Raw genomic sequence first — 23,024 nt, forward strand, 5'->3', positions numbered from 1 at the left:
CAACAAGTTGCTTCTTAAGCAGCGTTTGTTTGGTCTTCGTATGCAAGAAGGTACGTCTCTCAAGGACCATCTAGATCATCTTAACTCTATTTTACTTGATTTACGTAATTTAGATGTTAAGGTAGATGATGAGGATGCTGCCTTAATTTTGTTAGTTTCTTTGCCAAATTCGTTTGAGACTTTTGTGGAGTCGTTTGTTGTTGGTAAATATTCTTTGACCCTAGAAAAAGTGAGGTCAGCGCTTCACACTAGGGATTTGCGCCGAGTAGCGTCAGGTGGTGTTGTAGACAGTAGTTCTGTAGGGCTTGTTGTTAATTCGAGAGGGTTCTAGTAAGGGTAAAGCCAAGTCTAAGGGTCCTCGTAAGAATGTCTCGCAATCATCGCAAAGAACTAGGTCATTGGAAAAATCGGTGTCCTAAGTTGAAGGAAGTTTGGTGTTTCATTTGTTGCACAAAAGGTTGCTAAATACGATTCTGAGGAAGATTATGCTCTCGTTGTTGATGTTGTTCCACGTTCTTCGGATAGTTGGATTTTGGTTACGGGATGCGTTTATCATATGTGTCCTTTTAGAGAATGGTTTACTTCTTATGAAGCTTCACATGGGGTTAATGTTGCCATGGGTGACGGGTCTATTTGTGAGGTGCTTGGAGTTGGGACTGTTCAGGTTAGGACATGTGATGGTGTTGTTATCTTCCGAGAAGGTGTTAGGCATGTTCCATGTTTGAAGATAAATCTTGTATCACTTGGAATGTTAGTTGATCAGGGCTACAGTTTTCAAGGTGACGGTGGATCATTGTGGGTTGGTAAGGGTTCTTGTTACTTACTTGAGGGGTGTTAATGAAGGAACTATTTATTTCCTTCAAGGCACTGTGCCGACTGTTGGAGCATCAGGTAATCGTTCTTCTGTCTCTCTCGAATCTAAGTTGGGGCATATGCAAGTTGGATATGTGAACGATACTTTGAAGCACATCCAGTTTGGGTCACTTGGTGATATTCTGGATAATTCGGGTTTGGATAGCTTTAGTGAGAATGGTAGTGTTGTGATGAAGGTGGAGTCTATTCCGGTGCACGGGTCAAGCTACGGGGTTCTCAAGACAAGCTATCTACTTTTGTCTCTGCGCCTCAATGAGACGGTCACGCCCAAGAGGTGGGGCGGTTTGGGGCTCGGTGGAGCTGTTGTGGCTCTTGAAAGAGAGCCGTTTGGGACCTCATAAGGGGTCATTTGAAACTTCGACGGGAGTTTATTCTTTGGAGCTTTTGGGTTGGACTATCTTGTCTAACAATTTGTATCTTTGATAGAGGTAATTTGTGCTCACTTAGAATGTTTGTTTTTGTTTTGGTTTCGACTTGAGTTTTGTTGCCTTGGTGTAGGCATTTTTGTGGTGGTCATGACACCTAGTTTACTCAAGTGAGACATTTGTTTTGTTTCGTGGCATTTGTGTTTCTTTTGAGACAGTTTGGTACGACGGTACATTTAGCCATGTAGTTTGGAGGAGATTTTGTTTGGAGTCTTGTGTGTTGTTTTGGTACACCGTTCCATCTTAGTGACATTTGGTATCTCATATATTTGTGTTGGCGTTTGGTAGCTTTTGCTCTCTTCACAGTTTGCTACGTTTGGTCTTCCTATTAGTATGAAGATATGTTAGGTACTTAGTACAATTGGTAGTTTTCAGCTTACTACATTGGGTACTTCGTATATTGGTCACATTTGTTGCACACTTGGTTCGTTTGTCCGTTTTGTGGGTTGTGTTCAAGTCAGTGGAGACTATCGGGACAGGTAGTGACTTGAGGATCGACTATGTTGAAGCTGCTTTGGTTTTGTTTCTTCTATGCTAGGTTCGTATTTGGATAATTCAAGTGAAGGTGGAGATTTGTTAGGAATTCGTGCCTTGAATTTGTGTCGAAGACGAAATAAGTTAAGGAAGAAATTGACGTAGAAACATGAACATATGTCAAGAGAAGACTATGGCCCGCGTGAGGAAGCAATTTTCTACGGGTCACATATTTCCCTGAGATCAACAGTATAAATTTGTCATTAGGTGTTGTGTGAGTTGACATTGTTTATGTTTCTTGGATACTTAGTGGGTGTGGGTCCCACTAGAGTTTTTCCTAGTTGTTTTGTACAGGGTTTAGGAAATTAGTTAATAATTTCCTATTACTTTATTTCTTTATTAATCTAGATATTTTATCTTAGATGGAATAAATATATAAATACCCAAGTTTGATTCTAGGTTAATTAAGAGAGAGATTTGAGAGCACAATAAAGAGGGTCGATTTGTGAGGTTCCTTCTGAAGAAGAAAACGCAGTTTGTTCCGGGCTTTATTATTGGTGTTTGCCTGTCTTTGAAGATCGGAGGAGTTTGTTCAGATCTTGGTAGGCCTCAAGATTATTTGTTTTTCGTCTTATTGGGGTAGTCTCTTTTGTTCTTTTGAGACTACTATATTTGTTGGTAGAATATGGTATACTTTTGGCTCATATTGAGCGCGTGTGTACCGGTCTACTGTTGTACTATTTTCTCCACTATAGTGAAATTTGATCTCCTCGCAGAGTGGACGTAGCCAGTTATTTTACTGGTGAACCACGTAAATCGTTGTGTGAACTTTATTTACATCCGTTATTTATTGTTCTTATCGCCTTATCAATTAACTGTTTGAGTAACGGGACGCCTCCGTTACAACACATATTTTAAATGAGTAAATAGATGAGTTCAGATACAGAGTATATTGCATTTAGGAAATACGGAGTAGGATTCATACCTGGTCCTCGAAAGCAAATAGTGTTGAATATTAGAATATGTAAATATTATTGTTAGAATATTTCTTATTCATGTATATCGTCTGTTATTTTGTATCCTAGTTTAGTTTATACTCTTGCTAATTACATGGGATTGCATTCCCTATCTTTAGATAGTAGTTATTGACTCCCCATGATTTATGGGATTGCATAGCTAAATTAGGATAACCATCTTGTATATAAGCTAAATCCGACATTTCATGTCGTTCTCGTAAGTCTTTGTCGTTGTGTCATTCATGTCAATTGGGTAAACATATAAAACTTCCCTTTAGCAATTCTTTATCTGAAACTTTACATCCATTTGATATTCTTCATACGGACTTGTGGTCTTCCCCGATTATTAGTTCGAACCAACATCGTTATTATGTCTTATTTCTTGATGATTTCACCAATTTTTTATGGACTTTTCCTATTGCACAAAAATCTCAAGTTTATGACATATTCACTAAATTCCACAACATGATAAAAACTCAATTTAATTCCCATATAAAGACATTACAATGTGACAACGGTCGCGAGTACGACAATTCACCATTTCACAAATTTTTTGAGTCACAAGGGATGCTTTTCCGCTTCTCTTGCCCTCACACTTCTTCACAAAACGGTAAGGCCGAGAGGAAAATCCGAACTATAAACAATATGGTCCGAACCCTTCTCATTCATGCTCACTTACCTCCCTCAATGTGGCATCATGCCCTTGCCATGGCCACTTATTTACATAACATCCTCCCTAGCAAGGCTAACAATTACAAATCTCCAACATCGAGTCTCTACCATCGCACTCCGTCTTATAGCCACCTACGCACATTCGGATGTCTTTGTTACCCACATACCCCATCTACCACCATCCATAAACTCGCCCCACGAGCGACCCCGTGCGTCTTTTTAGGCTACCCGTCTTCTCACCGTGGCTACAAATGCTATGATCCTAGCACTCGGAAAATCATTATTGCACGACATGTGACTTTTGATGAAACAATTTTTCCATTAGCTGGACCAACACCCACGGCCCAAACCTCTTATGATTTCCTCTCTACTGACCAATCTCCTTATGTGGCCCACCAGCTACATACCCCTGCCCCATTACCAAACCAATCCATACCCCCTCCACCAAATTCTCCTTCACCTTCAACACCTGCCAACACCTCTGCGGACACCCCTGCCTCTACCCCCGCCACCGCTCCAACCCCTCCCTCCACTCGGGTAACACCACCCACCCCACCTACGCCACCAGCCCTGTCACCCCAAATGACCACTCGTGCCCAACACGGAATTTTTAAACCAAAATCCTTGTTTGACCTATGTACTACAACCCTATCACCCATACCGAAGTGTCCCAAATCTGCCCTCCAAGACCCCAATTGGAATCGTGCCATGAAAGACGAGTACGACGCCCTCATAAAGAATGAGACTTGGGTTCTTGTGCCCCGACCTTCGGATGTCAATATTACTCGTTGTCTTTGGTTGTTTAAACATAAGTTTAAGGCTAATGGTGATTTGGAGCGATACAAAGCTCGTCTTGTGGTTAATGGCAGGTCACAACAGATTGGTATTGATTGTGAAGAGACGTTTAGTCCGGTAGTCAAACCCGCTACTATTCGAACCGTCCTTAGCTTGGCTGTTTCCAAGAATTGGCCTATTCACCAATTGGATGTCAAAAATGCATTCCTCCATGGCCATCTTGCCGAGACAGTTTACATGCACCAACCACCCGGTTTTCGGGACCACTCTCGGCCCGATCATGTGTGTTTGCTAAAGAAGTCTTTATACGGTCTTAAACAAGCACCGAGGGCATGGTATCAACGGTTTGCGAACTATGTCTCTACAATTGGCTTCACGCACAGTAAGTCAGACAATTCTCTTTTTATATACAATAATGGTGACCAACTTGCTTACCTCCTCTTGTACGTAGATGATATAATTCTTGCTACGTCGTCGGATGCACTTCGGGTAAGTATTATGTCACTGCTCAAATCAGAATTTGCTATGTCCGATTTGGGTCCTCTAAATTTTTTCTTGGGAATCGCTGCTATACGACACTCTAGGGGATTATTTCTTCATCAGTCCAAATATGCTCAGGAAATAATTGCTCGGGCCAATATGTCTTCGTGCAAACCCGCGCTTACCCCTGTCGACACTAAGTCAAAACTTAGTGCTACTGGCAGCAAGCCCTTCTCTGACCCGGCATTATATCGGAGTCTCGCGGGGGCGCTGCAATATTTGACATTTACCCGTCCCGATATCTCTTATGCGGTACAACAAATTTGCCTTTTTATGCACGATCCGCGAGATGAGCATTTTAATGCCCTGAAACGCATCATCAGATATCTCCAAGGTACATTTACTTATGGGTTGCACATCAGTCCCGCGTCCACCAGCTCCCTCATTGCCTATACGGATGCCGACTGGGGTGGGTGTCCAAATTCCCGCCGCTCCACCTCGGGATATTGTGTCTATCTTGGAAATAACTTAATTTCATGGTCCTCCAAGCGACAACCGACTGTCTCCCGATCCAGCTCAGAGGCCGAGTACCGCGGCGTTGCCAACGTTGTGGCTGAGTCGTGCTGGCTCAGAAATTTACTTCTTGAGCTGATGTGCCCTATCCGACGTGCGACTATTGTTTATTGCGATAATGTGTCGGCTATTTATTTATCGGGAAACCCGGTTAATCATCAGCGAACAAAGCATATCGAATTAGATATTCATTTTGTCCGAGAAAAAGTCGCGTTAAATGAAGTTCAAGTCCGTCATGTTCCATCACGTTACCAGTACGCCGATGTGTTCACAAAAGGCCTACCAAAAATTTTGTTCGATGATTTCAGGTCCAGTCTCAACATCGGTTCACCTCCCGCTTCGACTGAGAGGGCGTATTAGAATATGTAAATATTATTGTTAGAATATTTCTTATTCATGTATATCGTTTTGTATCCTAGTTTAGTTTATACTCTTGCTAATTACATGGGATTGCATTCCCTATCTTTAGATAGTAGTTATTGACTCCCCATGATTTATGGGATTGCATAGCTAAATTAGGATAACCATCTTGTATATAAGCTACGTTGATTTACAGTATTATTCAAGGGAATATAACCTCTTTTATTGAACTCGGAGCACACAGCTAGGACACGAGCACCACGGTTATTCTCAACGATATCCTTGGCCAAGCGCAACACTGTGCCGCCTCCATAACATCCTTGTTGGTAGAGCATAAAACGTTGTACATTTGGACTAAGATCAAGGAGTTTGAGCAACTCATAGTCACACCCAGGCATCGCGATGCCTGATACAGTACAAAATATAATGTGAGTGATCTTAGATTTGGGTTGCCCCCATTCATTGATGGCCTTAAGAGATGCTTCAAGTCCAAGTTTCGGGACTTCCTTAATAAGTATGTCTTCACGAGTGTTGAAGGAGGTTGCATTTTCGTCACATATTTGAGGGTTCGCCTTTAGGAACTCCTCCGTCAAGAGCATGTGACGCTTCCGAATATTAGTGTTCTTACCTGTCACTCATATCATATGAATAATCGCTGAAATTTATTTTATGATCGAATAATTACCATGTTTTTCAAAGAGTAACTCGTAATTCGAGTTTCTAAATGATTTAACACATATTAAGAAACTAATTAGAGAAACATTATTTACAATATTATTTCATCAATTATACTAATAAATATTAGTTTGTACGAGTGCATTAATAACTTCTTATTGTGCGCCCTTAGGTCAAGCATTAGAAAAACCGTAAAATAAAATGGAATAATTACAGTGGATAAACTGAAAAACATACAGATACGCTTGAATTTCTCCTTAAGATGGGATGTATCTTTTCCCCATTTGGTAACTCGAAAATAGAAAGTAATAAATTCATCTTGTGTCATTTCATTTGGTGGATTGGCAGTGCCAATTGATAGGATTGTTGCTCGACATTTTTCTAGGTCTCTCATTTCTTTAGATGATTCCATCTTTGATAAAAAGTTTTTAACACTTTAATTAGCAAGAAATATGCTTTCCTCTAATCCTATGGTAAGACTTAAGAAATATTCTTTCCTCTAATCCTTCGTTTATTCTATTTTAACAATTTTTTTGCAGGTGCCGTTATATATAGCACAGTGTCATATCATTTGGGGAAAATTTAGAGCAGCCTTTGACAGTAGGCTTCCTTTGCCTATCCAAAATCCAAATATTTTGTTGTTCAATTGGGTAACTTTTAGTCTATATTTGAGAAAGCAAACGAGGTCGGTTTGAAGTATTTTTGGACTCGTTGAAAAGAGGGAGTTCTTTTGCCAAAAAAAAAGAAAGGTTGGAGTACAAGCTTTACAAGGATTGTCAATGTTTGGACTAAAAATCACACAATAAGGAAAAGCCCACTTAATAAGCAATGGACTGTGGAGGGAAGTAATGGAAGAAGAGCCCACGATTGGGAGCAAGGACGCTGAAAGGGAAATGGGCCAGCAGACGCGTGTAAAAGGAAGCCAAGGCCCACTGAAGAAAGCATCCGTGTTTAGGAAAGAGTTTTAGGGAGAAGTCAGGAAGCAGTCAGGGAGATCAGGGAGAATAGAAGGAGACGTCAAGATATGGAAAGAGTTATTATGGAAATCGTATACCTTTCCGTAATCCGGATAGGATACCTCTAAGGTTCCTACCCTATAAATAGCAAGAGAAGCGATCAAGGAAAGGCATTCAATCATTCATCTCACACACACAACACCTCGTGCTAGCAAGATTTACGTTACATCTCAATTGTATTCGTCCTCCCATTCAAGTATAGTGAAATAATTGGCAGGATACAATCCCTCCCGCGGTTGTTCCCACATTGGGTTTTACGCGTCACCAAATCTTGCGTGTCAATTTACATCTCATACTTTATTTATTTACGCATCAAACACAACAATCGATCAAGCAACCAACGAATAAGACCGCATTGACCTAAATACAATTAACTTGGTAAAAAATACATAAACAGTTTGGCGCCCACCGTGGGGCATTGTGGTCGTCAATCGTTGATAAAACCGAATATTCAATGGATAAACAAGTATCAGAATCCGTGTCAGGGAGCAGTCAACCGACGTTACCACCAAATTCCAATCCGGCATCAACGGTGGCAACTCAGACTCCTGAGCACACCTCAAGAACTCCACCAGCGGCAAAAACCTCTTTGCCTCCCAAAACCCCTGCCGTCTTAGTCTCAGCCAAATCAAACAGAAGTGCAACAAGCTCAGGCCACACCCCACCACCCAGTCCAACGCAAATCTTGCTCGCTGACGTAGAAAATCTTCAGAAAGCCATGGAAAACATGAGAGAAGACCAGAGGAAAGCTGACGCTGAAGCAAGAAAGAGAGACAGGGAACTTTGGGCACAGATAAACGTCCTGAAGCAGCAATCCCTCACGTCTAACAAAGAGGGAGGAGACAAGGCTCCAGTGGTCGACCTAACACTGGGGGCATCAGGAATCCCCTTCGACGGATACCATCTGAGCTGGTAACAAGATTAGACCTAACCCCAGTATCATCCGACGAAAGAATAACCCCACAAGGGCTAGGATATCTCACACAAGACAGCTGGCAGTCAGCCAACCATGTAGAAGCTCGATCAGATGGCCCTCCAATCAGTAACTTCACAGTAACCAATCAGACACCTGGAATAGGGTCCGCAGGCAGCCCGCAGGTAAGTTGGCATCAAGAAACGCTCGTAACTTCAGCCCCGCTAGCTACAACGACGCATTAGAACCTTCAAGAATTTGGACCAGGAGCCAGCACACTGAATCAGCAAGCAGCTGACAGGCGGGCTCCGAACTCTGGAAACAAAACGAACCAGCAATATTTGGAGTTAAGAGAGATGCTAAGCAGGGTCCCAGGATTTCCACCTCCACTTAAGAAAGCGGCGCCGGCGCCTGACAATTATGCCGACTAACCATTTGTGGACACCATATACATTACAGCCATGCCAAAGGGATTCACAAATCCAAATATGCCTCTCTTTGATGGCACAACAGATCCCTTTGACCACATGAGCTAGTACAAGCAGAAGATGATGACAGTGACGGCTGTAGGGCAAGTCAAGGAGGCTTGCATGTGCAAGGGATTTGGATTCACTTTAACAGGACCTGCACTTCGATGGTTTGTAAGCTTGCCCAACAGGTCGATCTCCACGTTTGCTGAATTGGTAAATGCATTCACCCAGCAGTTTGCAAGTAGCCGAAAGCCGCAAAAGCATGCATGCGACCTGTACAGAATCGTCCAGGGACCAGGAGAGACCATTGGAGAATATAACACAAGATTGAACAATGAAAAGGTGGCAGTACGGGAGTGTGATGTCTCTACAGCAGTATAAGCCTTCAGGTGGGGACTTCACCATGATTTCGACGTATACAAGCAGCTAACTATGCACCCCTGTCACAGCTTTGAAGCGGTGCAGGAAAATGAAGCTGTCGGCCGTGCGACATTCAGACTAGAAGAAGACATCCTAGCTCGAGTCAGCCTACCCAGCACGCCAAGCGTATCCAGCACATCTGCCGTGGAAAAATCAGCAAGAAAACAATCTACTGGCAAGAGAGACGAAAGGTACATGCCATATGGAAGAGGAGTCAACAGAATTGAAGAAAACCAGCAACTCCCCACTCTGGCGGAGTACGGGTTCACCACTGGCATCGAGGGAATTCTAAAAGCACTCAGGGAGATGGGATATGGAGTAAGATGGCTTAAGCCACCAGTAGACGTCCATTCATGGCGAAAAGACAACAAGAAGAAGTGCGAGTTCCATCGTGACATTGGACATAACACAGAAGACTGCTACACGTTGCGAAGAGAGATCAAGCGCCTGTATGAGTAAGGAGAACTGAGCCACCTATTACCACGTGGGGGCAAGCAGCAAGATAAGGTAGGCTCCACGAAACCCGCAAATCCACCCACGTGCACCAAAATTATAAACGTGATAACAGGCGGCTCAGATCTAAGTGGGCTGACATACTCAGCAGCTAAAAGACACACCACCGAGACCAAGGGAGATAGACCAGCAAACTCTTGCAGAATTTCTCACAGCGATCTACCTGTTGTCGCCTTTGATGAAGGAGATGTATGTGACGAACGGGAACATCATGATGCACTCATTATCACCATGTCAATGGCTAACTGTACAGTAAAAAAGGTCCTGGTAGATACAGACAGCTCGGTCAATCTGATCATGTTAAAAACTATAGAAAGCATGAGATTTAGCGAAAAGGATTTGCAAAAGAAAACCATCCCGCTGGTAGGATTCAGTGGGTAGACAACCAACTCACTAGGCGAGATAGGCATCCCAACCTACGTGGGAGGGGTCAACAAGCAGATCAGATACCTGGTCAAAGACGGACCCTCCACCTACAATGTCATTTTAAGAAGACCGTGGCTGCACCAAAAGAAAGCAGTCACCTTAACATATCACCAGTGCATAAAATTCCCCACTCCTTGGGGGTAGAAACAATACGAGGAGATCAAGAGGAAGCTACAAGAAAGCACTAAAATGCACCAACAGCCCTCCAGCATAACAATTACAGAGGCAGCCTGTCTAGGACGAATTCGTTGAACCCCCAACTGAGGAACTACACCAGATCAACCTGGATAAGTTGCACCCTAAGAGTACTGTGCTAATTGGAGCCGGATGTACAGGAAGCATAGGGCATCAACTAATCAAGTTTCTGCAAGATAACATGGATTGCTTTGCTTGGTCACACGACGACATGATATGGATAGACCCATCCATCATAACACATAAACTCGGTGTGGACCCAAAACACAAGCCCATCTAGCAGAGGCGGAGGAAGTTTGCAGCTGAAAGAAATAAAGTGATTAACCAGGAGGTAGATAGCCTGCTAGCAGCTAAAAAGATAAGAGAGGTGAAATATCCAGAGTGGTTATCCAACGTGGTGGTAGTACCTAAGAAGAATGGAAAGTGGAGAGTCTGCGTAGACTTTATTGATCTCAACAAGGCATGCCTTAAAGACCTCTTCCCGTTGCCTCATATCGATGCAATGGTGGATGCAACAGCAGGACATGAAATGCTGACATTCCTGGACGCATAGAGTGGTTACAATCAAATCAAAATGGATCCTGCAGATCAAGAGAAGACAACGTTCATGTCTGAAAGAGGAATATATTGTTACAACGTCATATCATTCGGCCTGAAGAATGCAGGTTCTACATATCAGAGACTAGTCAACCGCATGTTAAAAGAGAAGATAAGATGAACTATGGAAGTGTATATTGATGATATGGTGGTAAAATCAGAAAAAGCCACAGATCACATGCGACACCTGACAGAGACATTCAATACTCTAAGGGAATATAAGATGAAGCTTAATCCATCCAAGTGCACCTTTAGAGTATCCTCTGGTAAATTCCTAGGCTACATCGTAACCCAGAGGGGGATAGAAGCCAGCATTGAGCAGATCAAAGCCATATTGCAACTAGAGTTACCTGAAAAGCCCAAAGACGTTCAGAGGCTGGCTGGCAAGGTAGCAGCTTTGAGCAGATTCATCTCAAGGTCCTCAGACAAGTGCAGGCTATTCTACGACATATTAAGGAAGAGCCAGAAGTTTGAGTGGACTGCAGAACACGAGCAAGCATTCAGGGAGCTGAAACACTATCTCAGCACACCACTACTGTTAGGCCTGGAAATCCGCAGACCTTCCTGATGAGTATCTCACCTGAACCTGACCGCCGGGCTGTTAAGGTGCCAGGCTATCAGGGCACATGAAGATAGGCGCCAGGCCATGGAGAGGACAACGGTCAAAATATCAGGACGATATTAGACCACATTCGCGTATATTAAAGGAATTAAATGCGCAACATTAAGTGTGAAGATTATGCAGTAAATACGATAATAAAGAGAGAAATATTCGGTGATTATTACTGGCAATTATGGAGAATATTATGCCTTTAATACCAGATCAAACAGCCGTTCAGGGAAGAAGACTATATAAGGAACACTTTGAAGATTTCAAAAGGCATCTCATATATACGCAAGAAGAAGCATACGCAATACTAAGAGAAATACAAAGATTGTTATTATCATATAATTATTCTCTCAAATTACATAGTGAAATCCTCTCCTGGCTTGGTGCCCGTGGTTTTTTCCCATTCAAGGGTTTTCCACGTACAAAATTGTTTATCTTGTTATTATTGTTATTTCATTTACGTCTTGTTATTGTACCCTGACAACCTGACCAACAGACTACCTAGAGCTAGTTAATCCTACACACGGTTTCACACGACCGATTTCGCCTTGCGCAAAATCCACACAAAACAATTGGCGCCCACCGTGGGGCATCTAGCTCTTTAAATCCTTTTTTCCTTATCTTACAAAAACTCAAAAACCTACAAAAATGGCCCAACTCACCGTTGAAGAACAATTGAACGCAACTCTCCAAAAAATCACTGAGTTGAAAGGCCTGAAAGAAAAAGTGGCCCAAACTGAAGCAGAAATCCTGCAATTGAAAGAATCAGAGTCGGCCCTGAAGCAAAAATTGGAAAAAACCCAAGGGGCAGGCTCTAGATTCCAACCAGGAACCCCGTTTTTATCAATCATTAAGAACATTGATTTTTCCAGCTTTGGGAGCCCAAGTATTCCTAAAGTCATTAACGTAGATGGTGATGATGAGCCAAAAGATGATGATAAAGAGAAACCTGATGAATCTGCAGCACCATCATGATGGCGATAGTTCAGAGATCAAGAAACTCAACGAAAAATTTGATAAGATACAGGAGTACCGCCAAAGCATGGAAGAAGTCGCCCCGATAGCTATCTTTGATTCGCTTTTCATAGACGAAATAGCAAAAGTAGACCTACCAAAAAAGTTCACAATTCCATCCATGAGGGTCTATGATGGAACCACGGATCCACAAAATCACGTGGCTCTTTACAAGCAGAAGATGTTGGCTGCATCTATTCCCAGCGAATTCAGACAAGTTTGCATGTGCAAGGGATTTGGAACGACCTTGACTGGTCCTGCCCTGCAATGGTACATCAACCTGCCAACTGGCAGTATCCATTCCTTTGCCAACCTGATCAATAGTTTCAACCAGCAATTTGCGAGTAGCAGGGAGTTGGAGAAACGATCCAGTGACCTTTACCGAGTTACACAGAAGCCTGATGAAACTCTCAGGACATTCCTTGCAAGATTCAACAAAGAAAAAGTGTCTATACCCAGGTGTGACGTTGGAACAGCAGTGGAGGCATTCAGACAGGGGTTACTACCATACAGTGACTTATACATCGAACTCACTAAGTATCCCTGCCACACCTTCGAGGATGTTCAGGCTAAGACTCTTGCTTTCATAAGGCTGGAAGAAGATAAAAGCTACAAACTTGGATTACCCAGTCAACCAAGGGATCATGAAAGGAGCAATAGAAAAAGCAACAAAGGGAACAATTATAGGCCTACTCCATATTACAGGCCAGATCAGTCAGAAGTCAACATGGCTCGTGAATATCAAGGTAAGGTTAAAGTTTATCCACCTATCTCCGAACATAACTTCAGTGTTGATATTGCAGGATTAATCCAGAGACTTGACAACATGGGATCAGCTGTTAGATGGCCCAGGAAGTCAGAAAATCCAAATCCCAGAAGAGACAATTCAAAATGGTGCGAATTTTACATGGATATTGGACACACCACGGATGATTGTTTCACCCTGAGGAAGGAAGTAGCCTACCTACAAAAGTCAGGATACTTGAAAGATCTGATCAAGACAAAAGACAAGAATGCAAGCCAAGATAAAGAAAATCAGGAGCATAAGCAGGATCACAACCTCTCTCCACCACCACCAATCTATGAAGTAAAATTCATATCTGGCGGTTCAGAGATTTGCGGCCTGATAAGTTCAGCAGCAAAGAAGATAGCCAGGACACCAAGGACTGTGTCACCCTGCAAACCAGATCTTGTCCCAACAATCACTTTCAATGATTGTGACCTGGTGGGCATCCCTGATGTTCATCATGATGGCCTGGTGATTTCTATGCAGATTGGAACAACCACAGTAAGAAGGATCCTGGTAGATGGAGGCAGCTCAGTGAACCTGATCATGCTTGACGTACTGAAAGCCATGAAGATAAATGGGGATCAAATCACAAAGAAATCTAGCGTCCTAGTAGGATTCAGCGGTGAGACCAGGAGCACCTTAGGAGAAATCCACCTCCCAACCTACGTGGAAGGAGTCTCATCCTATGAGAAATTTGGAGTCCTTGACTGCTTGTCATCCTACAATGCTATCCTGGGCAGACCCTGGATTCACAATGTCAAGGCCGCACCATCAACCTATCACCAGTGTATCAAGATACCAACAGACTGGGGCATAGCCACAATCAAAGGGGATCACAAGACAGTCCAGGAATGCTACTCAGCAGCCTTGAAGCCTTCCAAGGCAGGTAAGTCCCTGGCATAGCAACTACAGTACCCTGTCAGGAGCACTTATGTGGCACCTCCCAGAATGGAAACAGATCAGATAATCCTAGACCCTGAGTATCCTGACAGGTATGTTTTGATAGGATCTGACGCACCAGATAATGTCAGACCTGAACTGGTAAAATTCCATAAAAAATAAATCATCTTGGTTTGCTTGGTCACATTTTGATATGACTGGAATTAGTGCTGATACAATTACTCATAAGCTCAATATTGACCCATCCTTTAAGCCTGTACAGCAGAAAAGACGCAAATTTGCAGCTGAAAGAAACACCATAATAAATGAAGAAGTAGAAAAACTCTTGGACATGGGGATGATCAGGGAAGTAATGTACCCTGAATGGCTGGCTAACATAGTCGTTGTGCAGAAAAAGAATGGAAAATGGAGAGTCTGTGTAGACTACACTGACCTGAACAAAGCCTGTCCTAAAGATCCATTCCCCCTGCCTCATATTGATGCCATGGTAGACGCCACAACAGGCCACGAAATGTTAACATTCATGGATGCTTTTAGTGGATTCAATCAGATAAAGATGCACCCTACTGACCAGGAGAGTACTGCATTCATTACAGACCCGAGGCATATACTGTTACACTGCCATGCCTTTCGGCCTGAAGAATGCAGGGGCAACGTACCAGCGCCTGGTCAACATGATGTTTAAAGACCAGATATGTGACATTATGGAAGTATACATAGACGATATGGTGGTAAAATCCAAGAATGCAGAAGACCATGTGAAGCATCTAGAAATAGCATTTGAGATATTAGAAAAGTATAACATGAAGCTAAACCCTGCAAAGTGCCACTTTGGAGTCTCTGCAGGCAAATTTCTTGGATATATGGTCACAAAGAGAGGCATAGAAGCCAGCCCTGAACAGATAAAGGCGATCCTGGAACTACAGTCACCCAAGTCTGTCAAGGATATCCAAAAATTGACAGGCCGGGTAGCTGCCCTGAATCACTTCATATCAAGATCTTCTGAGAGAAGTAAAACATTCTATAACCTCCTCAGGAAGAATAAACAATTCCAGTGGACGGATGAGCATGAGGCAGCCTTTCAGGATCTAAAAACCTATTTGTCATCTCCACCCCATCGGCTAAGCCGAGAAAAGGGAGAACTCTGTCAAGATATACCTATCTCATCACACACACAATCATGTGTGATCTGGTGAAAGAACAAGATGGGCAGCAACATCCAGTCTACTATGTAAGTAAAAGCCTGCTAGATGCTGAGTTGAGGTATGGACTACTTGAAAAATACGTTCTAGCTTTAATTATGTCATGTACCAAGTTGAAACCCTATTTTGAAAGTCACCCCATTATAGTCAGGACCAACCTGCCCATAAAATCATCTGCGTAAACTCGAACTTTCAGCGGGATGGCCAAATGGTCAGTACAAATTAGCACATATGACATCTCCTTTGAACCCAGGGCAGCAATCAAGTCGCAGGCCCTAGCAGACTTTGTGGCTGATTTCAGCCCTAACCTGGAACCAGACCTAATAAAAGAGGTCAACCAACTAGAAAATAAAACCCTAGGCCAAGAATGAACCCTATTCATAGATGGGGCATCCAACGCCAGGGGGACAGGGTTAGGACTAGTACTTAAATCACCATAGGGAGACGTGATAGCTCAGGCTGTAAGCTGTGAGTTCAAAGCTACCAACAATGAAGCAGAATATGAAGCCCTGATAGTAGGCTTAAAGGTATGTCTAGACCTCGGTGTTCAAAACCTAAAGGTAAAAACTGACTCACTATTAATTGCTAATCAAATAAAAGGAATTTATACGGCTAAGGATGCAAAAATGATTTCGTATTTAGAATATGCAAAAAACCTTACCGCTAAATTTGCTTTATTTGACATAGATCAAATATCAAGAGACCGAATACCGGTGATGCTCGCCAGCCCTAGGTTCAAATTTCACCTCCACTGTTTTCGACAAAATACCAATTGTGCACTTACTAGAGCCAACCATCAGCAAACCTAAACAGGTCAATCCTGTCAATCAGGATAATAACTCTTGGACTAAACCCTATTATGATTGGTTTCTCCGAGGAATACTGCCTCAGGGAAGACATGAAGCAAGGGCTTTTAAAATTAGAGCTTCAACTTATACTATCATCAATAACACCCTATTCAAGAGATCGCAGGCTGGACCCTACCTGAGATGCTTGGAGCCTGACGAAGCCAAACTAGTACTTCAAGAAATACATGATGGACATTGTGGCAACCACAAAGGAGGAAAGAGCCTGACAAGCAAAGTTCTCAGAACAGGCTACTACTGGCCTACACTGAGGGCTTACTGCCTGGAATACTCTTCAAAATGCGAAGCCTGCCAAATTCATGCACCAATCATACATCAGCCATCTGAACTCCTTCATTCAATTTCCGCACCCTGGCCATTTATAAAGTGGGGCATGGATATTGTGGGAAAATTACCTGTAGCTCCAGAACAAAAATTCTTCATGCTAGCTATGACTGATTATTTCTCCAAATGGATTGAGGTTGATTCTTTCAGGCAAGTAACCGAAAAAGAAGTAATATCCTTTATCAGGACAAACATTATTTGCAGATACGGAGTACCATCAGAAATAGTATGTGATAACGGGACTCAATTCGTGGGGAAAAGGACCCAAGCATTCTGCCAAGAATGGAATATCAACCTGGTAACATCAACCCCTGGATATCCAAAAGCTAATGGCCAGGCGGAGTCAAGCAACAAGGTAGTCATAAGCTGCCTAAAAAAGAAGCTGAAAAGAAGACGAGGCAGATGGGCTGAAGAACTTCCATTAGTACTATGGGCAGACAGGACAACTCCAAAAACTGCAACAGGCCAAACACCTTACTCCCTGGTATATGGCTGTGAAGCTGTCATTCTCGCGGAAGTACGAGTACCAACATCCAGATGCAGCCTGAAAAACGTTGAAGCAAACAAAGACCTGATGCAAGATAATTTGGTTCTGACAGAAGAATTAAGAGACGCTGCCAAAATCAGGATGGCATCATATCAACAAGCAGTCGGCAGGACTTACAATAAAAACGTCAGGGTCAGGGTCTTTAAAGAAGGAGACCTGGTCTTACGTAAAGTATTTCCAAATAAAAAAGAAAAGTCAGCAGGCAAACTGACTCCCACATGGGAAGGCCCTTACTTAATTGATTCAATTGTTGGACAAGTAGCATACATGCTCCAAACACTAGAAGGGGAAATGATCCCAAGATCCTGGAATGTAACTCATTTAAAACTATTCCATATATAAAGATCAGGCTACAATCAGGTATAAATTCAATCACTACTCAATCCAACATGCTATGTGATGAACTACATGTTTTACATGCCTTGTCTATATTTTATGCCTGTTCAACTAACCCATCTATTTACTTTTTGAATCCTGAACAATTATACAGAATAAAAGATTATATGCATAAATATTCAGGATTGAGGGCTACTCTACTGTATATTCCTGAAACAAAAATTCTGCACTTAACCGTGCATGACGAGTTGGTAACCACCACCAGATACAGTAAAGAGTCAGGACCAATCAGGCATGAAATAATTGCCTGACCTGACTAGGTTTACTGCCACGGATTACAACCGGATGGACGCAGCAAGACAGGTGCAAGGGTGTTTTATCCCGACCATCAGTCTAAATGCCCTCTTGACAGGCCGAATACCAAGCCCTCCAGCTAGGCAGGGGACATAAGCCCTCCTGACAGGCCGGAATTCCCACCCCTTCAACCATTATAGCAAAAAACTATACTTGGTTGAAATATTCATAACAAATTAAAACAAAAATAATGTGCAGGTTATTCAAGCAGAATGTTTGACAGCACCAACAGGATGAAATTCACAAGTAAAGCAAAAGACAAAATAAGCTAAAAGAAGGTCACCATGCCTATATTAATAAAAACCTTTACCCCCTGGGGCAAAGGTGCCAAATATTCATAAAAGCCAGGGACAACCTCCCTGACCCAAAACAGAAAAAGAAAAATAAATGTTTGTCCAGGGACATCCCCCCTGGATGGGCCAAATACCAACTGAAAATATTTATCACTGTTTCTCCTTAGAAACAGCAGCAGCATCAACAACCTGCTCCTCACTCTTAGCCAGATCAGCGCCAACATCCTGCTCCCCTGGAGAGTCGGCCTCCTGCTCGTTTTCCCAATTGTGCAGGTTAGGATACTTTGAGGAAGCAAAGGCCATCTCAGCTGCAGGATCTCACTTGGCCCTGGCCTCGACAGGCTCTGACATAGCAGCCGCCCTTCCTTTAATGTAGAAATAGAGGGAAGCATCATCTAGCTTAAACTCCAAGTCATCCCTCTCTTGGGTGAGCTCCTCATTCCTATCCAAGACCTCCTGCAACAACCGCTTGCTTGAAACCACCTCAGTCTTAGCAGCATCCCTCTCAGCCTGCACCCTGGTCAAGTCAGCAGCTTTAGCAGCCAGGTCAGCTCGTGCAAAATCCAGCTCAGACTTTATGTGGACAGCGGGCCGCCCACGGGGGCGCTTGGTGAGAAACGAGGGACAAGCGTTTGCATTTTGTAAGGAGTCGCCACCAATTTTTATGGGAAATTGGAACCGTTCGAATACCTCGTGTCATGTCAAGACACAAAGTAGTGACATGAACACTAAGCAATCGTTACCCTTAGCATTCTATGTCTAGAATGACTCTCGTGGATGCCAATGAACACGGGTGCTCACGGAGATCTGGAGTAAGGGGTGAGGGTACGTATTAGGAAGCTCTTTTGATCGAACACCTAATCCCGCCCGCCTCGATAGAGGCCTCTACTAATGATTAGGGAAGTTATTCGTACTTGATATATCGTCGGCTATATGCATGCAATGCAACATCCATAGATTAATCCTAACATGTGAGAATTAACTAAGTCGGTTGACACACGTAATTAGCATACAGTTGAGTCGAAGCAGGATTTAATGTTGATTTACATGTGAAAACATACAAGCGATAAAAGAAATACAATAATTACAACGGATTAGGCGATTTATGTCGAAAATACCTTTAAAACGGACAATTTGAGAAAAAGGAATAAAAGAAAGAAATAAAATAAACGAACAGAAATTAGCGATATTACGGGTAATAGTTAATTAATACGTAGACTAAACAAACTAGGTCAAGGCAGAAACGGAGTTCAGGGACAGAAATCATCTCGAACAGCGCAGAGATCGCGCCCTCGGAAGAGCGCGCAGACAGACGCGTCTGTTTCCAAGGGTGAGTTCTGGCCGTGAAGCCGAATCGCAAATCGTTAATCTGAATTGATGAATTTAATGATGGATTAAAATATTTACCCGGATGGAAGTGATTAATAGGTTAATTACATGTGAATGATGGTCATGAAAGCGATAAAATATGGATGGGATGGATGCAAACAGATTAATTACATGAAATAATGATTGATTAACGAATTAAACAAACAAAACTAACTAATTAGACTAAACATGATGATTAATGACGAATATGCGATTTAACATATGAATAAACAGATGAAAACTATATCAAAGGTCGAATTCTTAAACTCAATATCGATGAATTGAATTTATAAAACCCGGATTTGAGTTTATGACGAAAACCCGCAAATATTGGATTATTAGGGATTTAAGTCGGATTTGAATAATTAAAACATGTTAATGATGAAGGAATAATATACATGTGAATTATATACTATCATGTGAACGAAGAGTTAATCAAACAAACAAAATAAAAGCAAGACGGAATTACAGAGGACGAAGAAGAAGAAAAGAAGCGAGAAGCTGCTGGCGGCCTCACATTTAAAGAGGCGCAGCGAGAATGCGCTCCTTCGAAGAGGCGCAGCAGTTGCTGCGTCTTTTCTCGACTGTCAGTCTTCTGAAAATCTGTAAAAACAGGTTTTAAAGACGGTTTTAAAAATCGGTTTTAATGGTATTTTCGACGTAAATCTTACAATTGATGATACGAAAAGTAAAATACAATAAATAAATAAGGATTATACACCCTCAGACTTACATGTTGACGAAACGAGAAGGACTAAGATATCGATTAGTGAATGCTCGACGCGAATGCAAGGAAAGTGCCCTCGTAAGAGGAAAACGATTGATTAATTTAGATTGATTGAGTGTAATTGGTCAAATTGGTCGGTCATGCAACGGAGAGGCTGGTACCTGAAAAGATCCGAGCTTACGTGGTCGGAAGTCCAAGCACGTAGGCGCCAGTTAGTAAGAACAAAGTCTAGAATGCAAAGGGAGAAGAGAAGGGCGGACACTCGCGTGAGAAATATGAGGAACGAAAGCTCCTATTTATACTAATCACGTGAAGGAATAGGGTTTCGGAGACTCTTTGGAAGTGAATCTCGGAAAGATATAAAAAAGATACGTAAATCATGCAAAGAAGGGCCTGGGAAGAGGCGCAGCAGCCACTGCGTCTCTTGGAAGAGGCGCAAAGACCTTTGCGTCTGTTCCCGAGAGGTTTCTCTCTTTGAAGAAAGATTTCGCGTTTGAGTTATGGTAGGACGGAATTAATTCGATTATCTCTAATATCTTATGTAAATATTACGGGATATTATTTGCCAAAAGATAAAATTTGAGAAATATGGAATAGAAATATCCGGAACATTCCAGAACATTCTGACTCGGGATTTAACAGTTATCGAAAATGGAGACGGTTTTTGACCGGACTCGAATGCACTCTAATTACTGCCAAAACGACCGTATCAGGACGTAGATGACAACTAAGAGGTTGACATTAATATTTGAGCAATCACTTGACGATAATCTTACGAACTGTCACAAATCGTTCCGCGAACCAAACATGCGGCCCAATCATCACCGGGTGGTTTGCGAGGGGTGCAGAAACGAGGTGTCTCTGAGCCCCACTTTGACCGAGGCTTGGACAAGGCGAAAGTCAAAGTATAGCCATCAGGTCAATCGAAGATTACAACCTGACGACTATGGCGACGCGAGGCGGCTCAAGGGGTCTGAGCCAAGGACCTATCGTCGGGAACATTTTAGAGTCTGTCGACTTCCGGGGAGGGTCGTTTAAAGTCCATTAGACTACGTAAGGAGGCTCGCCAGCCATAAGAAGAGACCATACCTGGGACTTAATCGAACTTCGCGGGGAAACGAGAAATATTGGAAGCAGCAGGACGTCGGTAGAAACTGCTGAGGATCCGCTTGCGTCGGTCTCAAGCGAACTCTGGCGAAATTTGGAGGCTGAGGTTGAATCTGCTTGCGTTGGTCTCAAGCGAACTCTGGCTGGGTGACCATATTTCCGACTTCGGGGAATCTGCTTGTCTCTGTCCTCAAGCAAACTCTCGTTGGGTGATTATTTTGACGACTAGGAACATCTTGATCGTCATGGGAGAAACTTCGAGTGAGCGATCGCAAAATACTCTGTTATTTGGATAAAATAAACCGAGCAATCTTTGCAAAAAATCTTTGCTGCGCGGGATAAAATGGGTTTGGACAATACTGCAAAATATTGTCGCGCTGGATAAAACGCGGGCCGGAACGGAAGAAAATCGTCGAAACGGACCAAAATGATAAAATAGCGTTGAAGAAGAGGCGCACCAAAGATGGGCCCACAAATAAGGAACTCATAACGAACTTTTGAAAATTCGTATGGAGGGAACAAAAAGAAGAGGCGCAGCAAGAGCTGCGTCTCTTGGAAGAGGCGCAGCGCCTGCTGCGTCTTTTCCCCAATTTGGCAATTCTTGCGTAAAAACGCGAAATCAGAAGGGTTTATGTTCATTTTATTCGAAACATAAATCACTCCATTCTCTCTCAAATCTTCACCATTTCCGTCAAGGTTGGATTCAAAAGCTTGCTTTAAATATGACTAATCGAGGTATGTGTCTTAATCTTACATTAATCATCCGTATTTGTCGAATTTTGAGCCGCAATATCTAGGGTTTTCGACCCATTTAATCGAAAATTTGGGGCTTTTCCCCCAAATGGATTTGCCTCGCCGAATTGATGCTAGAAATGGATAGTAGGTAATGTTAGGAACATAACCATGTATTTGCTTTGAATTTTCATCGGGTTTTGAGCCCTTGAGCGAATTTTGAGACGGTTTCACAGCTAGATCGTAAATTGCTTCGAAAATGGCCTTAGGATTGCCCATTGGCGATGAAATTTGATATTTGGGACCCTTGGATGATGGGTAAACTTCCCGTCATTTCGGAATTTTGGTTGGTGACAACTTTTGCAGGGCACCTTTTTAGGGCATAACCGCCATTATAGCGAAATGCTGCCGAATTTTCGACTCGGACCCGGGACTAGGCTTTGACTTAGACTTGACTTGACCCAATTTATCACATGAGTGATTGGGTTGGCGGGAATATGGCCAAGGATGGCCAGAAAAAGACAGTTTTCAGGGCTCCGGAGGCTCGAAAAACTCCTTAACAAAGGTTCGCCGTCACGTGACGCGGCCTGTATTCGCTTTAATGTTGCAGGTGACGATGCTTCTACTTCTGGGAGGACCCCCATGGATATAGACGCTGCTGCTGTTGAGGAGGCTTTGGAGCAGGCCTTCACCGCTGCGGTGATGGCTGCTGCAGACGAGGTTCCCGAGGAGGAGACCGCTGATGAGGAGGAGATTCCGAGACGGGCCCACCTCGGACGAGGGGGTCGTCAGCTGAGAGGGGCTCCCGCATGGGCGGAGACTTGGGAGAGCAGGCACCTTGTGTGGGCTGCAGAGGGTCACCTGTCCTACAGGACAGTGAAGAGCTTGGTAAATAGGAATTCTCTAACTCATTGCCTATCCCTTTCTATTTTTGTTCAAATTTCCTTTAAAATTTACTTAA

At 42.9% G+C, this 23,024-nt stretch overlaps 1 protein-coding gene across 1 annotated transcript; it reads right to left on the reverse strand.

Annotated features, from left to right (window-relative positions):
- Positions 1 to 5,823: 5,823 nt before the first annotated feature.
- Positions 5,824 to 6,755, reverse strand: LOC141600625 (chalcone synthase-like). Its single transcript, XM_074420871.1, has 2 exons — positions 6,581 to 6,755; positions 5,824 to 6,296 (listed from the first exon to the last, which is right to left on the reverse strand). Exons 1-2 carry the CDS (start codon positions 6,753 to 6,755, stop codon positions 5,824 to 5,826), a joined length of 648 nt encoding a protein of 215 aa, XP_074276972.1.
- Positions 6,756 to 23,024: the final 16,269 nt, after the last annotated feature.

This window comes from Silene latifolia, chromosome 9, assembly GCF_048544455.1.
Source record: "Silene latifolia isolate original U9 population chromosome 9, ASM4854445v1, whole genome shotgun sequence".
NCBI lineage: Eukaryota > Viridiplantae > Streptophyta > Magnoliopsida > Caryophyllales > Caryophyllaceae > Silene > Silene latifolia.

Bases quoted from the DNA above. Each gene is read 5' to 3' on its own strand.
- LOC141600625 (XM_074420871.1), bottom strand. From the start codon at position 6,755: ATGGAATCATCTAAAGAAATGAGAGACCTAGAAAAATGTCGAGCAACA. The intron at 6,297-6,580 runs GTATGTTTTTCA...TATGAGTGACAG, and splicing joins GGAGAAATTCAAGCGTATCT to GTAAGAACACTAATATTCGG.